The sequence below is a fragment of the Archocentrus centrarchus genome, chromosome 15, assembly GCF_007364275.1.
Source record: "Archocentrus centrarchus isolate MPI-CPG fArcCen1 chromosome 15, fArcCen1, whole genome shotgun sequence".
Taxonomy (NCBI): domain Eukaryota; kingdom Metazoa; phylum Chordata; class Actinopteri; order Cichliformes; family Cichlidae; genus Archocentrus; species Archocentrus centrarchus.
In genome coordinates, this window is record NC_044360.1 from 1,705,808 (window position 1) to 1,728,791 (window position 22,984).

Genomic DNA, 22,984 nt, shown 5'->3' on the forward strand with positions numbered 1-22,984 from the left:
TCCTGCTGCTCTGAGAGATGCTGCAGGTCGTTCAGGCTGCGGTGCATCCTCCCTGAGGTGAACGGGTCTAACAGTAGAAATTTAGCCCTGAAAGTTTCATGTGGAAACATTTGGAAATACCCCTGCGTACTTCAAATGCCTCTAAAGATATCCAAAGTTTGTATGGCTTAATTACAAATACTAAAGTTACTGTAGAAATCAAACAGATTTTCCACCTCCATATATTTATTTTTTTATTGCTAATACTCTTTTAAGCTTGTTAAAATGGACCTTTGAAATCTCCTGTTCCAGATTTTCATATGAAACCAGCGTTTCTCATAATGAGCTCAGTAATCCCTGCTGCTCTAAACACTCACTTTATTGGCTTTTTTCTACACTTGGTCTGTGTGATGTCAGTAAGAGTGGATTTCCTTGTATGGTCATCTCACACACAGAGGCCCCACCCACCTGCTGCAGCCAATTAGAAAAAAGCTGTCTTAAAGGGGGAGGACCTAAAACAGCTAATTTCAGACAGAGGATGAACTGAGGCCCAGTATGAGATAAAGGAGGATTATTTTGAACTGTGAATTATGCAAAGCTGCTGTAGGCGAGTCAAAGAATAAAAACAAGCTGCTGTAACAGGTGCACAAAAAGGTAAATAAATAAAATCTGATTAATGTATCGACGTGTAGCACGACAAGCAATCAAAATACTTTAATACTGAAAATATTTGAGTTCATCACATTAAAATAAAGCCAATCAGCCATGCTAAGCCTCATTTTATTTATTTTTTACAGTGTCCCTAAAATTTAAATTTAAAACACGGTTAACGTCTCCTCAGACACGTGTCCATTAATTATAAGTTATTAATTACTGATGCTGGTTTCAGTTTGTTTGGTTTAAAGTTGTTTAAAGTGGTGAAACATGTTTCCTGTTTTATGGTGTCCTCTCTTCACGGGCTGCACTCAGCTGCTGATCATCATTGACCACCTCATCATTGATTATTGGCCCCCTGCCTGACATAAATTTACAGACAGCAGCAATGAAGCCGACCGATTAATGACTGAGAGTCTTTCCCTACAGATTTCCTGTTGCTCTGATGATTTAAAGTCAGTTGTTGAACTGCTGTTCTTATATTTTTTGGATGTGTAAAGCGTAAACAGACTCCTGGGTTACGCACGTCTGTATTTAATTAAGCTCACCCAGGAGGAAAACGACCGAATCAGAAGCTGATCTGGTTTATAGTGGATCTTTTCTCAGTGAGGCGAGGCAGACCAAGGATTGTGTTATGAGGTTAATGATTGCTGGAGCCATAAATGCCTCATTTCATCTCCAGAGAACGAACAGTTTAGATAAGACCGAGTGGGGGAGCGGAGACGCCCGGCAGCTGCTGGGGTGCAGCTGAGGGTGAAGAGCGCTGAGCTTTTCATTAATGAACACTGAGGAATTTTATTTTTCCATCTGCAGCTTCCTGTTTACAAATCTAAGACTTTTTGTTTTTAAGTGCACAAAAAGTTACAGTGATACTTGATGATCTGTGATCGGTCAGCAGAACAATGGCTGCAAAACCAGAAAGCAGCCATAACCAAAACCCAGATATCAGGGTTCTTTCAAAATAAAAGCCGTGACAGTGATGTAACGCACCAGTCTCTCTCCTGACAGGACCTCCAGCAGCTTGATGAGCATGCGTCCGTCCCTTAGGTCCATGTAGAGGTCGGTGATTCGACAGGAAACTCTGGACAGGTGGGAGTTCACCCACTTAGTGAAGGTCTTCTTCTGTACTGCTTCACGCTCATCTGGATGGGAGACAGAGACAGAGAGAGAGAGACAGCGTTAGAGTCGCCATGATCCCCATCAGAACTGAGGCAGCAACAGCGAGAGGCTGACGCTGAGTCGGGACAGTTTCTGAGCGTCCTGCTGGCCTCTGCAGGTGTGTGTGGATGTGGACGTGTTTTCAGCATCCCGCATTGTTCCTGGATGGGCGGAGTTTGTGTGTGTGTGTGTGTGTGTGTGTGTGAGGTTTCCTGTGTCTGACAAAGCAGACTAAACCTAAATCACGGCTGAAAATATTCACACAATCACGCAGCAGAGGAGGTGTCGCCTGATGGCTGACACCTGCAACTCCGTTTATTTCCCACGAGCCTGATGGTTATTGTTATCTCACACACACACACACACACACACACACACACACACACACACACACACACACACACACACACACACACACACACGCGTTTCTATCACTGCCGAGGATATTACCCAATACTGACCCACATTCATTTGCTAGAGGGTCAACCTCGATGAGCATCCATTGGCTGCTCTGCTGATCTGATATCTGCAGCCAGACCTCTGTTTCCATTCGCTGGAGTCGGTCAAAGTTCATATTTATATCATTTAGAACTGATGACCGTTTGTACAGATTTATTTATCACAGTTAAACCAAAGGAGGGGTCAGAAACAGAAAGCCTGAAATCGGTCTTTAAGATGACTGGAAGCAAGCGTAAAGAAACCACAGAGATCTGTGGTCGAGGTTAAGGGAGCCCGTAAATCAAACCAAGACAGACTGAAACTATTCTGACAGCATCAAACTGGGATGACATGAAGAAACAGCTCCACCTGCACAAGAACCTGAAGTCAGACCCCAGCCTTACCTTCATCGGGGCATCTGCAGCTTTCAGGTCTCTGCAGACTTTTATAGACCTCTGTTAGATTACCTTAATGAAATTTAAAGCCTCACATTCACAGAAACAGAAAACACATTTACACTGAAAGCCATCCAATAAAAACACCCACAATCCTTAAGGCGGCTCTATTCTGCTCATTTACACCTCCTGATTTTTATTCTCAGACTGTCCCAGAGTAGTTTTGGGTGATTCACAGTTCAAAATAATCCCCTCTGTTATCCTGGGCCTTGGTGCAGCCCCTCAGTCCATCCTGTCTGCTCCCAGCAGCTACCTGATGTTATCCTGCTGGAGTCACTGATGTGTTGTGAACACTAAAAATAAAAAAGCTCTGATGGCTGCAGTTTGGGCGTGCTGCCTGGAAAAGCTTCATGAGAAACACTTTCTAGAAACAGAGGAATCTGGATGTTGCAGCAGCTTTAAGACCTTTCTGAAGAACATTTGAAGGTTACTGTCAGCCCAGCAAAGACACTGAGGACTTTTAAGAGTCCACAGATGCTGTGTTTGCTCTAAAGTCTTCACTCTAGATATTCAATCCTTCCCACACGGTGTTCCCCAAAGATTTACGTCCCTCGAACAAGTGTGGCTGCAGTGCAGAACACCGAGTGAACTTCAGGTCACGGGAGGAAGTTTCGCAACCTGGCACCACACCCACACCCACAGCTGCTCAGGGTGTGCTTTCACACTCCACTGATTTCTGAACTCTCACTTCTGTGAGGATTTCAAGCAGCCGGCAGTGAAGACAGAGGTCAAAGGTCGTGGTGGGCTGATACTCCAACCTGTCAGATTTCAACTGCAGCAGACTTCAACATTTCTGGTCTCTATGGATAATTTCCTGTTTAATTTCACCTGTTTAAATAAAGTTTGCATTACTAGGGGCGTGGCCTCTCTGACTGACAGGTGGAGCTGTCTGCTAGGCTTCCCCTCAGCTGACAGGAGTCCCTGAACTGGACCTCTGGAGCGTGTTTGTACTGTTGGAGCATGTTAATGACATTATCTGACCAATCATATGGCTGCTTTGGCTTCATTGGACTAACAAGAAGAAGGCGGAGCTCCAGTTTGCTGAGTGAAATTTGAGGATTTTAATTGGATGTGATCTGCAGGTATTGGTATGTGGATGCAGACTGATAACCAAGCTAGCTAGCATTAGCTAATAGCCTAGCACTCCACCCTCTGACCCAAATATGGTCTCTACTGGAAACAAAACAAAAATCTGATTCTGAAATGATTCAGTGTTCCTGGTGTCGGCATCAGTGTCCTCACAGAGGACGCTTCCAGCAAAGTCCTCTCTGCTCTCGCCACTTAAACTAACAACAGGAAGCTCTTCTTTCACATTAAAAGTCAGACAGATGGTGATCTTGGTGCAGAAAGTCAGACTGGAATAAACTCTGCGTGACCTCTGGAGGGAAACTGGACCGATAAGATTTATGCATGCAAACAAACATTGATACAAATCCACGACCTTCACAGTGTGTGTGTGTGTGTGTGTGCGTGTGTGTGTGTGCTATTCTGCAGCAGGACAATGGCTTCAGTGTTGAATGGCCTTCAGCAGCACAAACACACCGTGGAGACATTGTGATATCAAACCGGAGCTGCTGGAAGACGCCACGAGGTCTACAACTGCTCAGATATCAGCAGGAAGAAGCAGCGAGGACGACTGTGAGGAGGTCTGAATGAGTAAAGGCACGAACGGTCATAAACCAATGCAACGTGACGCTTTCTAGCTTTAACAATCAGATATGAAAGATTTCATCCTATAAAAACATTTGTTTGCCCAGAAAATAACTCCCTTTAAATGGAAACAGCTGGAGTGATGATGCTGCTGAAGGCTTCAACACCGTCCTCGCCAGGAGAACATCAGCACCGAAAATACCAAACAGGCTTCTGCTGAAAGCTACGAGACACAAACTCCTGGAAGTGTATCAGCACGAGCAGTTGAAGGGCTGGAAATTCCCTCCACTCGCTCCGATTATTCAGGAGAACATTCAGACGCCGCCTCCCAGTCTCATTTCAGACTGATGAGCATTTGTGAGGTCCAGATGAGAAACTTCCAGCCTCTTTTCACAAATGTTGGATCCACATTTGGATCCTGACAGACTGTTAAAACTAAAATATTTATAACTCAAGAAACAGTTCAATAATAAACCCGATAAAAAAAATAAAGTAAAATAAAGACAGATGGTGCAGGCTTCAGAAAATCTGTGATCATTAATAAAATCTCATTAATTTGACCGTATTCAGAGGTCTCGAGTGTTTGCAGGGGAAGGTGAGTGAAGTCCCACGCTGCCTGCACGGCTTTCCCTCCACCTCAGAGGAGCGAATGCTTTACATTTTTTGGCCTCAGTAACATTTGTTTGCTGCACGAGTCGCTGGTTTTTATAGTGAGAATCATTAAAATGTAAACGATCCGCAGATGTGCTGAACGTTACTGACGGCAGCTCGTTGAGACGGACCGATTCCTGAGTGGATTCAGGAGCTGCTGCGATAAGCAGAGCATCTAATCTCCATCTTCATGCTTCCTACACGCAGCAGAGCGTGTGTGTGTGTGTGAGAACACATTTTCCTGCTGGGATGAGCATCTGCTGCTTTTTCAGCACAGGAAGGGGAAGCCCCAACATACATACACACACACACACACACACACACTTTTAGTTTCTCCTTGTGTTATTTCTCATGTTTGTCTTTAATACATCTCACCTCCAGTTATGAGAAATACTTGAACATTGTTGCCAAGACCAACAGCAGAGAGCGGCGCTGAGTTCCTGTAAACGTCTGGTTTTCTGTCTAATCTCTGAGCTCATCTGTCTGGTGAAACCAGCAGGGCCTGCCTGCAGCGTTTTCTTACCAGGAAACAGCACCTAACTAGCCAAAAATTCTTCAGAGAGCCATTCTGCAGCTTCATATTTGCACTCCTTGGTTCCTGCTGGAGCAGCTTTGCATGCATCATAGTTCAAATCTTTACCTCTCTGTTCTTTCTGAAACAAACCATTTTACCTCCCGTCCCTTTAAGGCTCTCTCTCCTCTGATTGGCTAGCTTCAGGAAGCTTGCTGTGAGGCAGCTCAGAGATTTTGGGTGTTGTGCTGCATCATGAATTTTTTCATTTTTTTGCAGCAGATGACCCCCCCTCCCTGAGCCTGGTTCTGATGGAGGTTTCTTCCTGTTAAAGGGAGTTTTTTTCCTTCCCACTGTCACCAAGTGCTGCTCATAGGGGGCCGTTTTGTAATTATTGTTATTTTTACTTGTAATTTTAAGATTGGATCAGTTTGTAGCAGGTATAGTTTTATGTTAGCTTCAGGAAAAAAGTTTCACTCATTTTTCTGTCTGCGATTCTTTTTTTAGGTGAAGTGATTTCAGGTGAGCGGTGGCCCTGAGGTAAATATAGTGGTTTGATCTGCTAATGCAAAACTACACGAGCTCACCCTGACAGGCACTCACAGCGAAGCAGAAACCAATGTCAGAGGCTTCAGTTACCTCACAGATACTGCTGAACGCACAAAAGCAGCTGTGTGTGTTTCATTAGAGCCACACGAGACAGTGATGTATTGATGGGGCGTCTGTGTGGGTCAATAACACACACACACACAATTAGAGGATGACCTTAACCTGAGCCTGAGGAAGTACACACAAACCAGACAGGGGTGTGGTGTACACACACACACACACACACACACACACACACACACACACACACACACACACACACACAGGGAGGAATGTAGAGCATGAGCATCATGTGAGGCGCATCACTGCTCGTATCATCGTGTGAATGCGGCACTCTCATAAACATGATCACGATGCATCACGAAGTCAGGAAGTCGAGATCAACAAAAATTCATGAAGGAGTTTGTGGAGCTCGTTATAGATTTTAAAATGTTTTATCCAAAACAAACAAACATCTCTGTTTCCAGAAAAGGGACGGAGGGGGAGAGAAAGGGAACGAACAGGAGAGGGAAGGGAACAATGTAGGAAAGGACAGGAAGGAAAATAGGGAAGGTGGCAGGAAGAAAAGGAAGGAAAGGACATAAGTAAATAGAGGGAATATGGAGAAAAAGCATGAAGAGCAAAGGCTGCAAGGAAGGAAAGGATCAGAGCAAAGAGGAAGCAAGGCAAGGAAAGGAAAGAAAGGTCAGCTGAGGAATGAAAATGAGGAACTAAAAGAAAAGTGAAGAGAAAACGAAATTAAAAGGTAAAAAACATTCAGAATTAAAAGAAATAAAAACTGAAAGCCAAGAGATGAGAGGAAAGGAGTAAAAGGTGAGGGAGTAAGGAGAGAAAGGGAAGTCAAACCTAAAGCAAGGGAGAAAGGGAGGAAAGGAATGAAGAGAGGAAGAGAAAAGTCAGAGGAGAAAGGAAACAAGCAAGGAAAAATAAAACCTATGGAAAAGACGGGAAGAGCAGAAGAAAAGGAAAAGAAAGGATGCAGACGAGGAAAGAGGAAGGGAACTTAAGTGAGACGAGGAGCTCTTTCACAAACACTCCCTGAACCGAAGCTTCAGACACCCGACCTGCTCCAATCAGATTATTCCAGGAATCAGTTCGGCCATCGGCGGAAAGGTTCAACCCGAACAACGAGGACCGAAGGTCACCGTCACACCAAAGCTGAACAAAGGTCTCAATCTCTGGATTTTCACAATAAAACTGCAGCTATGGTCACATTTGGCTGGAACATCTTTTTATTTTCTGACGGAGAAACAACCAGGAAAAAAAAAGAAAAGACATTTTATCAAATGCACCAGCCACAGCTGTGCTCACACACACACACACACACACACACACACACACACACACACACACACACACACACACACACACACACACACAGTCCACACAGAGTGTGTGTCCATGTGATTTAAGGCAGGAATGAATCTTTTGTCATCATGTGGGCGAGGTGGAGGGGATTTTTTAGTCTGAGGCCTGATGACTTATTTCACAGGAATCTTTAACTCAGCTTCTTAAATCTTATTTTCTGGCTGCTGACAGACGCACTGAAGCTCAAATCCAGTGATGAGTTTTCTCTCTGGTTAATTAAAAATATTAAGAATAGAAAATTACGGAAGAGATTCATCAGCGTCACACGTTTCACCAACAAGGAGCCAGAATGGATCCCAGCCTTTAACATGGAAATGTCCCGTCTACCACAGAGGAGGAGGTGAGGGGGAGGAGGAGGAGGAGGTGGAGGAGGAGGTGGAGGAGGTGAGGGGGAGGAGGAGGAGGAGGTGGAGGAGGTGAGGGGGAGGAGGAGGAGGTGGAGGTGGTGGAGGAGGGGGTGTGTGCTGAGGCCGAACACATCACACATCTGTTTCCACTAACAGAGAGAGACAGAGAGGCTCTCCGACACACACACAGGCCTCCGTTCGTGTCTATGCTTCCAGTTCTGGGCCATTCCTGATGGATCGCATGACATTCCCAAACACACACGATCGTATAACCCTGTCAAAACACACACTTCCAGTTCAGCAATTCCAGGATTCCAGCATTCCTGATCTCCCACAGGAAGGAGGCCGCAGAGGATCACCACGAGCGAGTCTGCGGGCTGAAACACTCGCGCAGCAGCAAAAACCAGCTGAAAACCAGCCGCCATCATTGGCTTTAGTCTGAGATTTCACGGCTTTCTGCAGCAGCTGACTGCAGCTTATTTGACTGATTTTAGAAACTGTTAAACGAAGCTCCTCTCAGCCGCTCTCTAACTCTCGAAGGGTCGCCTCAGCAGACGGATCTGCATGTGTGATTCTGCAGATTTTTATGGCGGACGCCCTCCGTGATGCAACCCTCTCAGGGATTCTCAGTGAACCGGCTCCCAGTTTGGAAACACACCCCTCTACCTTCCTGTCTGATGAAGCTTATGATTGGGCCTGGATCTCCTCTGTCCTCTCACCCCCCCAAACCTGATCCTGGGTCAGCGTAGTTACTTGATGTTACAGGTATAAAGCACCGTGAGGCGGCTGTTTGGTGCTTTTTAAGTCAAACTGAATGACCTGAAATTAAAATCTGATTCACTGGTCTGCGTGCAGGTACCTGACAGGTGCATTAATGTCTGACTGCAGCTGTGAGGGACGTTCAGGTGAAAGTGAACCACGTCTGAGTGATAGGATGAAGTCACTTCATAAAAATATAGCCTGCATGTTTGCTTTGATGCTTCCTGAGAATAAAATCTTCAGGTGTTTAATCCCATTTTGTGTAACGTGTGGAGAGACGGGGTGTCGGAGTGCACCTGAGGAAACATCCACAGATAAAGCCTGAACCCTCTCACGTTGGTGCTGCGCTCACAGAAACTCAAGACAGCAGGAGACCGGCAGCCAATCACAGGGCACAATGCTGGGCTCTGTCATCCAATCACAGCGACCTCTGCTTCCGCCTGAAATGTGAGAGTCTAAATGAATGGATGTGACACACAGAGCGGCAGTGTCCTCCCATGAGGAGGAGAAAGGGAGCCAGATTCGGGGACAGAGGAGCATTGAGAGGCGAGGACACAGGCTGATTATCAGACTGTTAAACTGACTGAAGCCATATGTGCTGCTGACTCAGCGCTGCCTCCAGCCAGGAGGGCTCACAGCTATGCCCGGTCCGCTCCGGTGCTCCGAGTCAGCTCTCAAACCTGCAGGTTGTGCACCGGGAATACTCCAACCCGTTTATTCCAATCAAAGTTGCCCAGACTTCTGAAATCTGAGAAGTCTTCTGCGGCCCACTCAAACCTTTAACCACGGCTTCCACCGACACACCAGACTGACACGGACGCTTTCACTCATTCAGTTACGTCTCCACCTGAACTCCTTTCTTCTTAGTGACTGTTTCACATTTAGCTGCAAAGCTAAAAAGCATCCATTTATGGTGAGGACCAGCATCAGTAACTTCATGGCCCACACTGCACTACAGGAACCTGAACTCCACCATGTTCCTGCACATGGAAGCAGTTTGGAAACATGTCGTGCTGTTATTGAGGTTTTTGGTTGCTTCACAATTAATCTTCAGTCTTCAGGCAACATTTTAAGGTCAACCTATACTGAAAGAAGTTGAAGAATCCCACTGTAGGGATGCTGACGTATCCCTCCATGAGCTCCATGACTTTCCTTCAAATTCAGCTGTTAGAAACAGGAAACATGGACTATTAAATGAGGTTCTGTCCAATCACAATCAAGAGATGTTGTCACTTCCTCTGCTGTAAACTGAAAGGTCACATTTTTGCAAATGTAGATTTTTCTGAAACATTGTTACCCATTCCCAAAGAACAAAACATGTCGCACTTTGTCTTTTCTGAACGGTGCTGTCGGGCCCACTGCAGCCTACCGAGCATGCTCAGTTGAGTCCGTCTCCAGTCAAGCTGGCTGACGGCAAAGGCGACGCACAGAAAACTTTGTGTTGACTTCATGTTATTTCAGCTTCTTCTAATTGATCCTGTTTGGTTTTCCCAGGAATGTTAATGTTTGAGGATTCCGTTAGTTGGTTTTTCAGTCTGTGCTCATGCGGGAAGATGGCTTCATGTCACTGCGCTGAACTCCAACAAGCTGCAGCTTGTTTCTGAGCTCAGGTTTATCACCACCTGCATCCTCTTTCTCTCACCAGCACATTATTCACCTCTGATTTTAAGCTGAAACTGGATGAAGACTGCCCCTCCTTTGAGGTGAGGACACGTGTTGCAGTCGATCGCCGATCACTGAGGCTCCTCACAGACCTCTGAAGCTCCCACTCATCACTACACGCTGGGGTCGGAGGCTCTGCTCTCTCCTTCACCTGTTCTCTTATTGACAAAGGTAATCTCGGTCTAACTTACATCAGTCAATAAAGTCTGGAAAGTTATTCTCTTTAATCCTGAGACTTATTTCCTCCATCTGCCCCTAAAGGTCATAGTGAACCTGGAAACAGGACGTCTGTGAATCCCTCTGTGAGCAATCAGCAAAAGTCAAACCTTAGACTGAATTTAAGGTCGTTATAAAAGGCAGTTCATTCATTCATTCATTCTTCTGCATTTTGCTGCTTAAATAAGAAGGTTAAAAAAAGAAACACTGCTGACATTTCACCAACACACCTGATCAGTCATGCTTCAAACTCTGCTGACACCAGGTTTGTGGTTAACTTCTTATAACAACCATCAGGTCACCGCGGATGTGAGGCTGGAAATGTTTGCTTTCTCTGAAACGTCTCCTAAATGCTGCAGGATTCTCTGAAGAGCTGATTTTTGGTGCGTGGGTGGGTTCATGGGTGGGTGGATGGATGGAGTCAGATACCGGGCGTTCTGAGATGGTGCCGTGTTTTGTAAAATGTTGCATTTTAAGTTTTATTGTCATGTGTTGCTTCTCAGGGCTGTCTGAGGCCCTGAGGGGTGTGTGTGTGCGTGTGTGTGTGTGTGTGTGTGTGTGTGTGTGTACAGTACCACAAATTTGGTTAGTAAGCCATGAGCGCTTGCCCTGTTTTGGCTTGTGTGTATATTTTTTATGACTGCTGGATGTGATCCTTCTTGCAGCCATTTCCTGTTGTTTCTGAGGAGATTGATGACCATTGCTTCACAATGACATCCTCTGGAAGTCTGAGTCACGCCAAATCCAAAAACCCCGTGTGTGTTCAGATTTGACTGAGAGCGCACAAACTTGTGGCTGAAATGCTGCGACTCAGGCTTTAAGCTCTGCATGAAGTTCAATAAACTGAAGCAAACCAGGACAGGATGGACCTAACAGAGGTGCAAAGTCTGATAAAAGTCTGTCAGTTTGTAGCTTCTCACACTGAGGTCACCACATAACAGAGTCCTTGAGTAAAGACACATTCATGCATTACACATTAATATGACCTTCAAGAGCACACAGACTCTGATAGAGCAGCCGAGCCCTTTTAAGACTCACATTCCTGCTGCAGGTCGTTACACAACACCAGAGATAAGATCGCTCACTGACACACACATACTTTACAAATCACACAAATCTGATTCTCTCACCTGCTTAGGCAGAATCTGATCATTATTTAAGGGGTAACCCCCCCCTCCAAAAAAGCAAGATTCATGGTTTGTGTGTGTGTGTGTGTGTGTGTGTCCTTGGCCTGCTGTTCCCGTCACACTCTGACAGCTGAATAAAGACACCATGCCTTCCTCCTTCCTCTTTCTTTCCCGTTTTTCTAAACACATCAGGACACAGAAGCTTTTCAGCATCAGTGTCAGCCAGAGACAAAAACTGCTCAGCGTTTTTCTCTCCGCTGTCACGGGCCAGGAAATCCACGCCGTCGCTATAAATCAACTTTGACTTCATTACAGAGGCCGTGTTAACTTCGCCGCAGCGTCCGCGTCCCGGCTCGAATTCCTCACTGATGAGGAAACCAACGCTCTGGGTGTGTGTGTGTGTCGCTGTGACACTAATGAAACAGGCGCACATCACTATCCCACAACTTTATTCATCATCCAGAGCTTCATGTCAGGATCAATCACTGATTATTAATAATAAACGAGCTTCTGATTGTATTTAAATTAAGTTTAATGTTGGATCTGTTCTACAGAGGTCATGTGACAACACGCACATGCTGCTCGAGAGTTATTAAGCGTGATGCAACCTCCGCTCAGTGGGGAAACATGGACTCCCTGACTGGTTGCTGGATGAAATCAGCGGCTGCAGGAGAAACCTGTGTGTGTCTGCTTCGGTCAGTAACGTCATGCAGTTTGTGTGGAAGACACTAACTTGTCTGCACTCACTAACCAACCGCTGAGCAGCAGTGAAACTGAAACGTGCAACGCAACCCGGAAACAGACCACTCGCCTTCAAAGTAAAAGCTGCGCCTTTTGAAACATGTTGGCTGAGAGCGATGGGGTACAGCTTTTACTTTGAAGGAGAGCAGTATGTTTCCGGGTTGAGTTGCAGGTTTCAGCTTCACCACCGCTGGGAGAGTAGTTGGCGAGTATTTGCAGACAAGTTGGCATCTTCCTTCCCGCTAACAACCAAATTACAATACAATACTCAAATTTCCTTAGTGACCAGTGATTACCAGGTGGTCACAGACTGGTCTCTGGGCCTGTGTGACCGGGGCCTTATTCCTTTGACCCATCCAAAATGGCAAACAATCTGATGTCACATGGTTAGCGGTCACGTGACGGGAAAACCTCAGGAATGAGACCTAAAATCTAGAAATGAGCATTCTGTGAACTCAACTGTCTCAAACTTCATGTTTTTCTGGTGAGATGCTCGAAATGAACTCTGAGCCTTAGAAATTCTCACATTAACGTCTACAGCATAAAACACATCATTAAATTTTACAGCAGAAACCAACTAAGCAACTAAAGCCTGTTCTCCACTGGTACCTGTGCAGGTTTTACTTACTGGCTATAAATGCTGCTGCACGGACAAAAACACATAACTAAAGAGAGAAACTCGAAGGGGGGGTGTGAGCATGACGCTGCTGTAATGACTGATTATTCATGTTATCATAGAAAGCCGAGATTATAAAAGGTATTTGTACCAGTGAACAACAAAGAAAGAATTAGCCGGTGGTGTGTGCAGATCTGCTGCTCCGTTTGGCTCCGATGAATGAATAATACTGTGATTTATAAAAAGCATTACACTTAAATCATCACCACGAGCAGTTTCCAGATCAGCTGCCTCTGGTTTCCTGTTAGTCAGGAGGGATTCATGAAGGACCGAGTGTTTTATTTCCACTGCTGCTCCGTTATGACCCGTCCAGACCTCTGAAGTGGTCTGAGACAGGTCTGCTTACTGCCCCCCCGAGTCCTGAGAACACCTGGGGGAGCAGGAGTCAATAAATCTATAAAATCTCCATTTCATTACAGAAACTTTGGACCATTTGTGTTCCTTATATCACTCCTTTAACGTGATTCTTTTTGTATATTATTTTTGAATTTAAAGTCATGAAGGCAGCGAGAACACTTCAGGTCCTCAGCAGTGTTGTTGTGTCAGTCACGTGACTTTTTGGTGGTTCAGTGAAGACGTCAGAACCCGATTATCATCATCGGAGCTGCAGTAATGCAGAGATGTGATCTCAGTGGCTTTATTTTAACAGCTGTGTGCAGCTGCAGACACAAACAAACACTTCATCTGTTTATTTTTAGCTTTTTATGTTTCTCTCACTCTCTCTGGACTCAGATAGGCCCCGCCCCCTCTCCGCCACTGTGAGCATGCTCAGTGTAGCGCTTCTATCAAAGGGCCCTTTCATCCTGCAGATCTGTGCGTGGTACGCACTCCGAGTATGTTCTCCCGTTCGCAGCTCTGTCCTCAGACACTTCCTCAGGTCACCTTCAGACACCCGACAGTAACTCCTGCCACTCATACGGCTGACTCCAGGTCAGCCAAAGGCTCCTCGCTCGCTTCCACACTGGCAATAAATCCAGAAATGGTTCCAGTTATCAAAATCAAGACAATATGAGACAGAAGAAAATATTTTCTTCTAAATAAGAGGAAAAAAATCTTCACACTATCCGCTCCAAATCAATAATTTAATGGTGAAGGGATGTAACTCATGGGGCTCTGCTGGGACACTTTAACAGTGTTACAGCCGGGTAACTGAAGCTCCTGATCAGTGCAACAGTTTCCTGATAGGTGGCCATCCATTCATTTTCTCATCTAGTTTAGGGGTGGAGCTTATCCCAGCAGAAGGTGGAGCACACCTGGACAGGTCGCCAGCCTATCAGAGGCCTAACACTAACATTTATCCAGCAGCGACCAGTACAGTGTGTGTGTGTGTGTGTGTGTGTGTGTGTGTGTGTCTGTCTGTCTCTATGGGATCCTTAGAGGTGGTAGCATGATGAGTCCACAGTGGTTTTTATGAATCTTTTCATTTAGTTTCCAGCTTCATAGAATTAAAGGAAGGGCTTCATTTGATGCTCCTTCAGCTGCTTTATGAGGACTTTGAGTCAGTTCAGTCTGACACGACTTATCAGTCACACAGGCACTGGATTAAATCTTAAATCAGTGTTAAAAAGACGTTCAACTCCTCCATGAACTCAGACATGTTTCATTTTACTGAAGTACCTGCAGCTCTGTTAGCCGCGGCTCACTGCAGCAACACAGCGACTACAGGAGGAAAATATCAGCACAAACGAACCCTATAATAAAACAAACAAACATGTATACTGTATAATTCACACAACTTTCCATTTTCCTCAACACACAACTACCAAAGGCTGTAGGGAAGCAGACTGACAGATTTATATGTAAGCATATTTAACAGCACACACACACACACAAATGTCTGGTTCAGTCAGTCAGAGCTTCATCAGATTTGTTCCTATTAAAATGTTGCTGCCCAACAAAAAGGAAAATTACCACAAAAATGATTTCTAACCAATCGATCGGTTTTATTTCCTCAACTATAAAAACACATTTTTGTTCATCAAACACAGGAAAGGCCCCCAAAGGCCCCCTGAGCCGGAAAAGGCTGTTAAAACCTTCATAAGTGTTTATGACATAATGAGGTGGGTTTGAAAGTGATAAACTGCTGTTAGAAAGGATAAACACACACACACACACACACACACACACACACACACACACACACACACACACACACACACACACACACACACACATGTGGGTTTTTGTATGTGTTTTTGTGTTTATGCTCAGAGTCCCCCCTGAAGAGAAATCAATATAGGCGATGGAGGATGAGGATGAAGATGAGGATGAGCGAGGCGGCTTCTCATCCCGTCTTTGTGTGAATTCGATCAGAACGAGACGACCGAAGCTTCCTTTAATTTCACTAAGAGGGTGAAGGTGGGAGGGGGGCGGGGGCAACCACAGACGCCCTGCAGAAGCTCATGAAACATTGATGAGGCGGCCGAGGTGTTTTCTTTCTTTTTAAAGACGCAGACACACACAGAGGCAGGGATGACAGTGTGGTTCGGATATTTCTGCAGATCACGTTAGACACAGCCCCCTCCCTCCGCTAATCCCCACCACCACCACACGGAGCTCAAGGAATCCCAAACCACCAAGACATCTGCTGATTGGCTGGCTCAGGCCCACAGAGGAGGGGAGGGGGGTGATGGGAGCACAGAGGGATGATGGTTTTGTTTTTGGGAGCGGAGCGTGTCCGAGGACTCGATGTTTCAGGAGGCTGGGATGGTTTTTACAGCCATTACAGTAATCATGTATGCGTCTTTTTATGGTTACATGAATTCATATTAAGGAAACAATGTAAACCAAAGTGTGTGGCTCCACCCACCTTGGATTTCAGAACAAAAGACTGGAGGCTTCTATTAACAATACAGTGTTCTTTATTTAATGTTGGACTAAAGCTTCAGTCTCTTTGCTCTACCCATTTATTCATCTACACACAGATCACTCAATTCAACCATTCCTATTCATTTCCTGGTCAAAATTCTCCTTCAGTTCCCAACAGAGAAACTCATCCAGACCTGGAAACATCTCTGACTAGCAGATCCACGCATTCATCCATGTGTCCGTGTTATTCCCACCCAGCAGTTTCTAAATGGGCCGAAGAGTAAGCAGAAATTTCACTCCTGGACGGCTCTAACATGGATGAAGATGGCCTCCACTGTTTCTGTGCTCCACCATCCTGTACCTCCATCACCTCATCGGACACTTCCACCCAGTGCTCTTACTGGCCGTGTTTCAGACCCAGCGGTCTTCTGAAACTGGTTCTGTCAGATTGGTGTTTGGTGTCCTCTGCACCATGATTAGCATTAGCCAAATGATCCTGACAGATGAAACCAGAGGCATGAACAGTTTCCTCTTTTCTCTGAATGGCGGACCTTACTGGGGGGGGGTCCCAACAGACTTTGACTTCTAGTCAAAGAGGACCAAAGTACTGGTATTATAAACACAAAATCATTCACCATAGGCATTTATTTATCCATTCACATCTGCATCTTCTTATCCCATCTGTCCAGCGCGTGTTTACTCATCATCATGTCTTTGCCGTCCATCTACCTTCAGTTATTGATTCAGCCTTCAGTGTAGTTATATATTCATGTATTTATTGATCCATCGAGCAGATGGAGTCCAGACTCTGATCACTAAATTTAATCTTTAAATGTCAGGACACCTGCTGGATTACAGAGAGGCTATTCCATATCTGCAGGCCTGGATGAAGAGCCTCATTATGATAGGTCACTTTTGTTAAATGAAATCTTAAAAACCTCCACGTCGGCCCTCTGGAGCCATTTGTCTTAACGAGTCAGCATCTAATAGGCCTCTGTATGAATATTTCCCATGAGTCGGTTCAGCTCGTTTCCCTCCATAATTGCTTAATTTCTGACTGTGGACGTCTCTTCTCTTTGCACACGATCACTGACTGCTTCCACATTCATAACCCCGCCGGGAATTGATTCAAAGGTCTGTCAGGATGCGAGGGTCTGCTCTGAACCACCTGAGCCACACATGGGGCAGCACAAGAATTTAGAGCCTCTCAACACACCACAAACACCTTCATAAACACAACGTCCAGACCTGTTCAACAGTCTCAGGGCTGCATAAGTAACAAGGGCTTCTACGTCTTTATGGACATGTCTGATAGTCATGCTTGTTTGATGAAAATGGTTTACAAAGTCTTGACCCCCCCCCCCCCAGACCACCTTCACAATCTGAAGGTGGCAAAATCAGATCCTAAAAAGTAAAAGACATCTGATACGTTCATGAAAGAGTTCATCTAGAAGCTCAAAGTCTTCAAGATCTTCAACATTTAGCAAGTCTGACTTAAACTGAGAGCTGCAGACGTGAAGTTCGCCAACTTTATCAAAACGACACCGTGAACGACAACGTGCGACTCTGCAGGTTTGTGCAGCTGCAGTTCAGACACACGACCTGTTACCTGTTACTGAGAGTCACCTCTGAGCCATCAGGTCATTTAACACAATCTTTCTGATTCGCTGCTTTGATTCAAATGTTTCTTTAAGACACATAAGCAACCATTCAGACCATCACTGAAACAGCAGGTCAGAGTCAAAGAAGGGGGACTTGTTGTGTTACAGCACATTAAGCATATTGACAGGAGTAAAATGTCATAAAGCATTTATTCTTTTATTAAAACAGCACAAAGTTTGGTATTTTATATACAAACAGGTCATAAACCAAAGTCAGACCCACTCAGCATCACGTACCAACATGAGCCAGCACCATAACCTCCTGAACATGGCTCAGGAGCTGCCATTAAAATATATTTTACTTGTTTTAGGGGCAAAAATCTATTAATAAGGACTGTTAAGACACCTTTGGGATTGTGGAGCAGATGCTTTATTTTCCAAAGCAGAGTGCTGTACTTTCAGATTCATTCACAAAGCTGTGACAGGTTTTCATGCAGCTAAATTTATTTTCACACAACAAAAACATCTCAAAGACTCAAAGTGACCAAAGCTCTTCAATTACAGCCCCACAAGAAACAGCCAGGAAGCTACTTTCAGACATCTGAAGGTTTCTGGACGTCAGCGGGTCGATTAGGCTGAAAACCGGCTCCATTAGCCTTCAGCTAAATTCAGCCTGCTGCTAATTTCTGACTAAAGTGTCTCTACATGAAAGAACGATTTGCTTTTAGCACCTTGTATCGATACGAACGCCCATCGATGAGACGTTAGATGTGTTTCTGCTCCAAGCTGAAGGTTGCTGAGCAAACAGACTGCGGGGAAGAGAATCTGCACTGTTCATGTGTAAAACGGCTCACACGAGTGTAAAAATCAATCAAAGTGAGACACAGAAAATATCGTTTGGTTTCTGGTTAACAGATGAGGACAGAGGCTGAGCTGAGGTGCTCAGAATGAGATGAAGGAGGATTATTTTGAGCTGTGAATCATGCAAAGCTGCTGGAAATGAGCAACTTTTCATTTAGCAGTTAAGCTGAGTTTAGTTCATGGACACAAACACTGAGATGGTTCTCAGCGAAGCATCGTTACTCCATAAGTTTATAAGTCAGGAACAAGACTAACAGGACGTGTCTGCAGACCAGCACCCTGCTGAACAGCCTCATTAGTTCACAGCTACTTGAGAAAATTTGGGTGTGGGAGCGACTCCCCTACCTCCCCTCCTGCTGCTTTTCAGCCAGGCAGCAGGCCACAGTGCACCCGATCACTCATTATCAGCATGTGAATGTGAGGCACGGCGTATTTCTGATAAGTTTGCAGAGATAAGGTTAGAGCTGCTGACTCATCTGCACCGAGCTCTGATTTCATTATAACATGATTAATAAAGTCAATGACACGAAGCCTGAAGGCTTCAGGTTTATCACAGCTGCTCTCACACCTACGTGCACGAGCAGATTTACTCGGAGATCATTTTACTTTCTCTGGAAGTTTGTTTACTGAGGTCGCCGTGGCTCTCACCCTGGACCTCCTGAAGCTCCTTCTACTGTTTCACCCCCTTCCAAGTGTGCAAATGCAAACAAACTGCCGGCCACTACATTAAAGGAAACCCTAAACCAAAGCTCACACAGCCTTCCCTACTCGTGTGCTCCCTCTTCTATAAATTGAGGTTTCTCTTACCTTGAAGCTGTTTGAACCTCCCCTCCAGCTGGTTATAGTTGAAGGCAGCCTGGCCCGAGAATCCGGGGCCAGGGCTGGACCCCCTGACGGGGCTCAGGTTGGGGCTCGGGCCTCGTCCGGGGCTGGCGATGCGAGACGGGCCGGGCATCCCGGACCCCGGGGACAGGGGACCGCCATAGTCTGAGGCTGGGGACAGGGGACTGGGCGTGAGAGGGCCGGGGAGGCCAGTGGTGGCGCTCTGAAGCTCCATGATTCAACTCCACAGAAAACTTAGAGGAAACTAGTCCACAGAGGCATCAAGAAGAAACTCCAGAGAAATCTGAATCAAACAATCCTGAAGAGTTTCCAAGAAGATAAACTTCAGCAGCAGAGGCTCAAACTTCCCTGCAGCAGTTTCCAGGTGAATAAATGAATCCTTAGGAGAATACAATAGTCTGAAATGACATAAACCTGAGTTTAAAGAAGTAATCCCAGTTTCAGCTCCAACACAGAGGAGAAAATTCCCTGTTCTTCTCTTCAGGAGGAGGACACAGGAACTGCAGAGCGTTTCACCAGCGTGGAAGCACAGATCGCTGGCTCAGCAGACGCACGGCGGCTGCAGCACTGACAGCATCATGCTCGTTTTCCCTCCATCCATCCAGCCATCTGCCAGAGCCCCCAGGAATCACACCATCCCCTCAGTTCCACCCATCCTCTGTTCAAACGCACGCTCAGACCCCGCTCGATGAAAAGGTGGAGCAGCCAGAGAAAGGAGGAGGTGACGAAGGGGTGGAGGGAGGCAGAGAATGAACGGTTTGTCCTGCGGTGTGCAGCGGCAGCTCTCAGACACTGAAAACACCTTTCAGCAGACAAGGCAAGGAGAGTGCAGGGGGGAGGGGCCACCAGAGGGAGCGGCTACTCCTTCCAGCGGCCAATCACGGCCCTCGAGCTTAGCGATGATGTCATCCACTCATTGGCATAAGAGGCAGAGCGGGAGGAGGACGAGAGAGGAAGACAAACAGAGAGCTGAAGGCTGATCTGTGCCGAAGATTAAGGAGGAAACAGATTACGTTTCCTCTGAGTTTCACTACCAGAAACGTTTCCACTTCTATCACATGATGAGAGAAAAGAGATTTAAGGATCAGTCTCAGATCAGTGCTGCACAAAATGCTTTCTCAGAGGCAGTAAGGCATCTATTCCCCTCTGCCTTCCTTTGAGCTTAATTCATTCATATTAAATGCATCGCTGGGGTTTCCTGCAGATTCAAAAAAGGGAAAACTGATAAGTTTCAAACTTGTTATTGGAGTAAATATTTAAAAGAACCACTCTCTCTGTCTCACTGCAGCCCGGTGTGGAGTAACCGGCTCTCAGCTCAGGAAGAGCAGATGCAGCACTAAAACCTTTGGTCCTGAAAACAGTCGCGATCTGCAAAAACGTCCTCCTGACAGAAGCAAAGGAAAGCTCAGGCTTCATCTCAGACTTTCAGATAAACCTGTTAAACTAGCTTCTTCAGAGCCTGCCAGCTGATCAATCAGCCTTTGCTCAAATGATCAAGTTTTATTCTCTAAATCATCACAAATAAATCGAGCATTTTGGAGACTCCAGGTTTGTGAATTTGGGATGAATGATGAGCAAAGTGAAAGCCAGCAGTTTGCAGAATCAGTCTCTGATTCTGAATCCAATGTGAAGAGAAGCTGAGAAGTTTCCTTAAAGCAGGATTCATGATGATGATGATGACGACAGAGGGCGGTTTAGGAAAGGGCGGCACATCACATCCTGTTCAGAGTTCACGTTAGAGGGAACGAAGATCTTCACCTGCCTCAAAGTAGATCAACTGTCACACGCTGTCTGAGCGAAATGAAGCAGGAAGACTAAAATCTGACTGATGCTGATGGACGATGTGGGACATCTGGATCTCACAGAGTCAGAAAAGTCGTGTTTTATATTTCAGTGGCAGGAAAGTGTGGAGCTGAGAGGACGAAGGGAGGAGAGCAGGTTATTCTCCATGTTGCTCACTGTAATCTACCCACAGCAAACTGCATGAAAGTTCAAACATTATAACTGATCAGGTGTATTAATGTTTAATAAACAGCCGTTTCTGCAGAACTCTGCATCGTCACACAGGATGAACCCGCCTTTTCTTAAGCGTGTTCCTCCTTTAGGAGCGCTTCTCGGTTATTTAGCAGCGTATTAACTGTGTTTCCATGGTGATGCTGAGTAACTCAGAGGTGCACACGTTTGTGGAGTCGAGAAACTGCAGATCTTTGTGTGATCTGCAGATCGCGCCCTGTGGCTCTGACAAAACTCAAGATTTGTGTTTTTCAGACATTTTAATTTTGAATTTTCTCTCCTGTGACCGACTCTTCAGCATCGGCCTGAACACTAATTAAAGAATAAAATCATAACATAAGAATCAGAGAGGAAAACAGTGGATTTAACTGTTTTGTTTGCTGATTCGCTTCGTCTGTGGCTGCAGATCATTTTGTTGGTAACAAAATGTCAGAAATCCCACAGAAACGTGCCGAGTTTACGTTTCCTAATGTTCAGCCGCAGCCTCACGTTCACAAAACAGAAAAAAATAAATGTATTTTAGTTTGATTTGTACTTTTTGGGCTACTTTTTTACTTATTTCTGAGGTTTTCTTCTTGCATATCACAGATCTTCTATTGTTTGTTGCATTTTAAATACATTTCACAGCTGCTGCCTCGGCCCTGATCTCAGCGGGACTTCCTGATTAAATCACCGTCATTAAATAAATAAATACTTTATTTTGCTTTCATTTTGTTACAGTTCATGTTTGATGTTTTGCAGCCTGCAATGCAAGAATTTCAACTTTCATCTTTATCTCCCAACGTTAAATAAAGTACAGCTTATCTTATCTTAGATGCAGATCGACAGATAACGAGCAGCTCGGTGCAGTTTGTTACAGTGAGCCGAGCACACACGCATCCTTCAGGTGGACTTTGAAAGGTGCAACAGCATCTATTAGACACGTGTGTCTGCAAGAAAATATAATCTGGACTTATACAACCCACCTGGAACCATTTAATTTGACGTAAAAAGAAAAAATAAAAGTCCTTAAAGTTATTTTCTCTCATAAATTTGAGGCTTTAATCTCAGCAAATTTCTAGACGTTTCTAAACAAATGAAGGACTTTTCTCAAAGACTTCACTCGGCTCAGAAGTGAAATATTTTTATCCGAATGACCCAAAAATGCCACAGCAGCTTCTTCATGCTGAAAAGTGTGTGTGTGTGTGTGTGTGTGTGTGTGTGTTTGGAGGGGAAGATTCACACAGAGAAGAAGGAAACGGGGTGGAGAGTGTGTGTGTCTGTCCGAGCAGACATTCAAACATCCTGAGAAAATCTCAGCGCTAATATTAGAGAGTGTTGTGGAGATGTTCTTCCTGTCCAAGTCCAGTCGGCACTTCCTGTTTGACTGCAGTGTCCATCAGCACACGCACGCACACACACACACACACACACACACACACACAGTGGAGGAAAACACTGCAAGTTGGGAAAAAGGTGGAGACGCCTTGCAGAGCTTCACTTCCTGCATTATTGACCTGACACACAAGCAACAGCAACAAGGAGATGAAAGGTCAAAGGTCACCACACTGAGACAATACATGGAACAAATATTCATGTGACCCTGAAATAACTGCGAGTGCTCCAGAGACCAGAAAGCAGGTCAGAGCTGCTGCCAGGACGCCTCGATCAGAAGGAAGAAAACGAGCCTGAACTCAAATTTAACGACATCTATTAACAATGACACAGCGGCAAAATTTGCAGCTGGACTGCAGCCAGCTGTCTCTGCAAGCCCGGCCTTTGGCCTCTGATTAAAGCCGCACCCACGGACAGGTATATGCACACACCTTCATCACAGATTAAGCCACAGCAGGGGTCACAAAGTTCAGCTTTAAGCCG

At 45.4% G+C, this 22,984-nt stretch overlaps 1 protein-coding gene across 3 annotated transcripts in view; it reads right to left on the minus strand.

Moving 5' to 3' along the window:
- The window catches only part of LOC115793136 (spectrin beta chain, non-erythrocytic 1-like), a 126,488-nt gene that overhangs the window by 49,367 nt on the left and 54,137 nt on the right, over positions 1–22,984 (minus strand). For 2 of the 3 annotated variants that reach the window (XM_030747953.1, XM_030747954.1), the window contains exon 3: positions 1,624–1,775. In XM_030747953.1, coding sequence (XP_030603813.1) covers positions 1,624–1,775 — 152 coding nt within the window. Of the gene's footprint in view, positions 1–1,623; positions 1,776–19,078; positions 19,890–22,984 lie in introns of those variants that run through there. The other variant, XM_030747952.1, reaches the window with a different exon arrangement.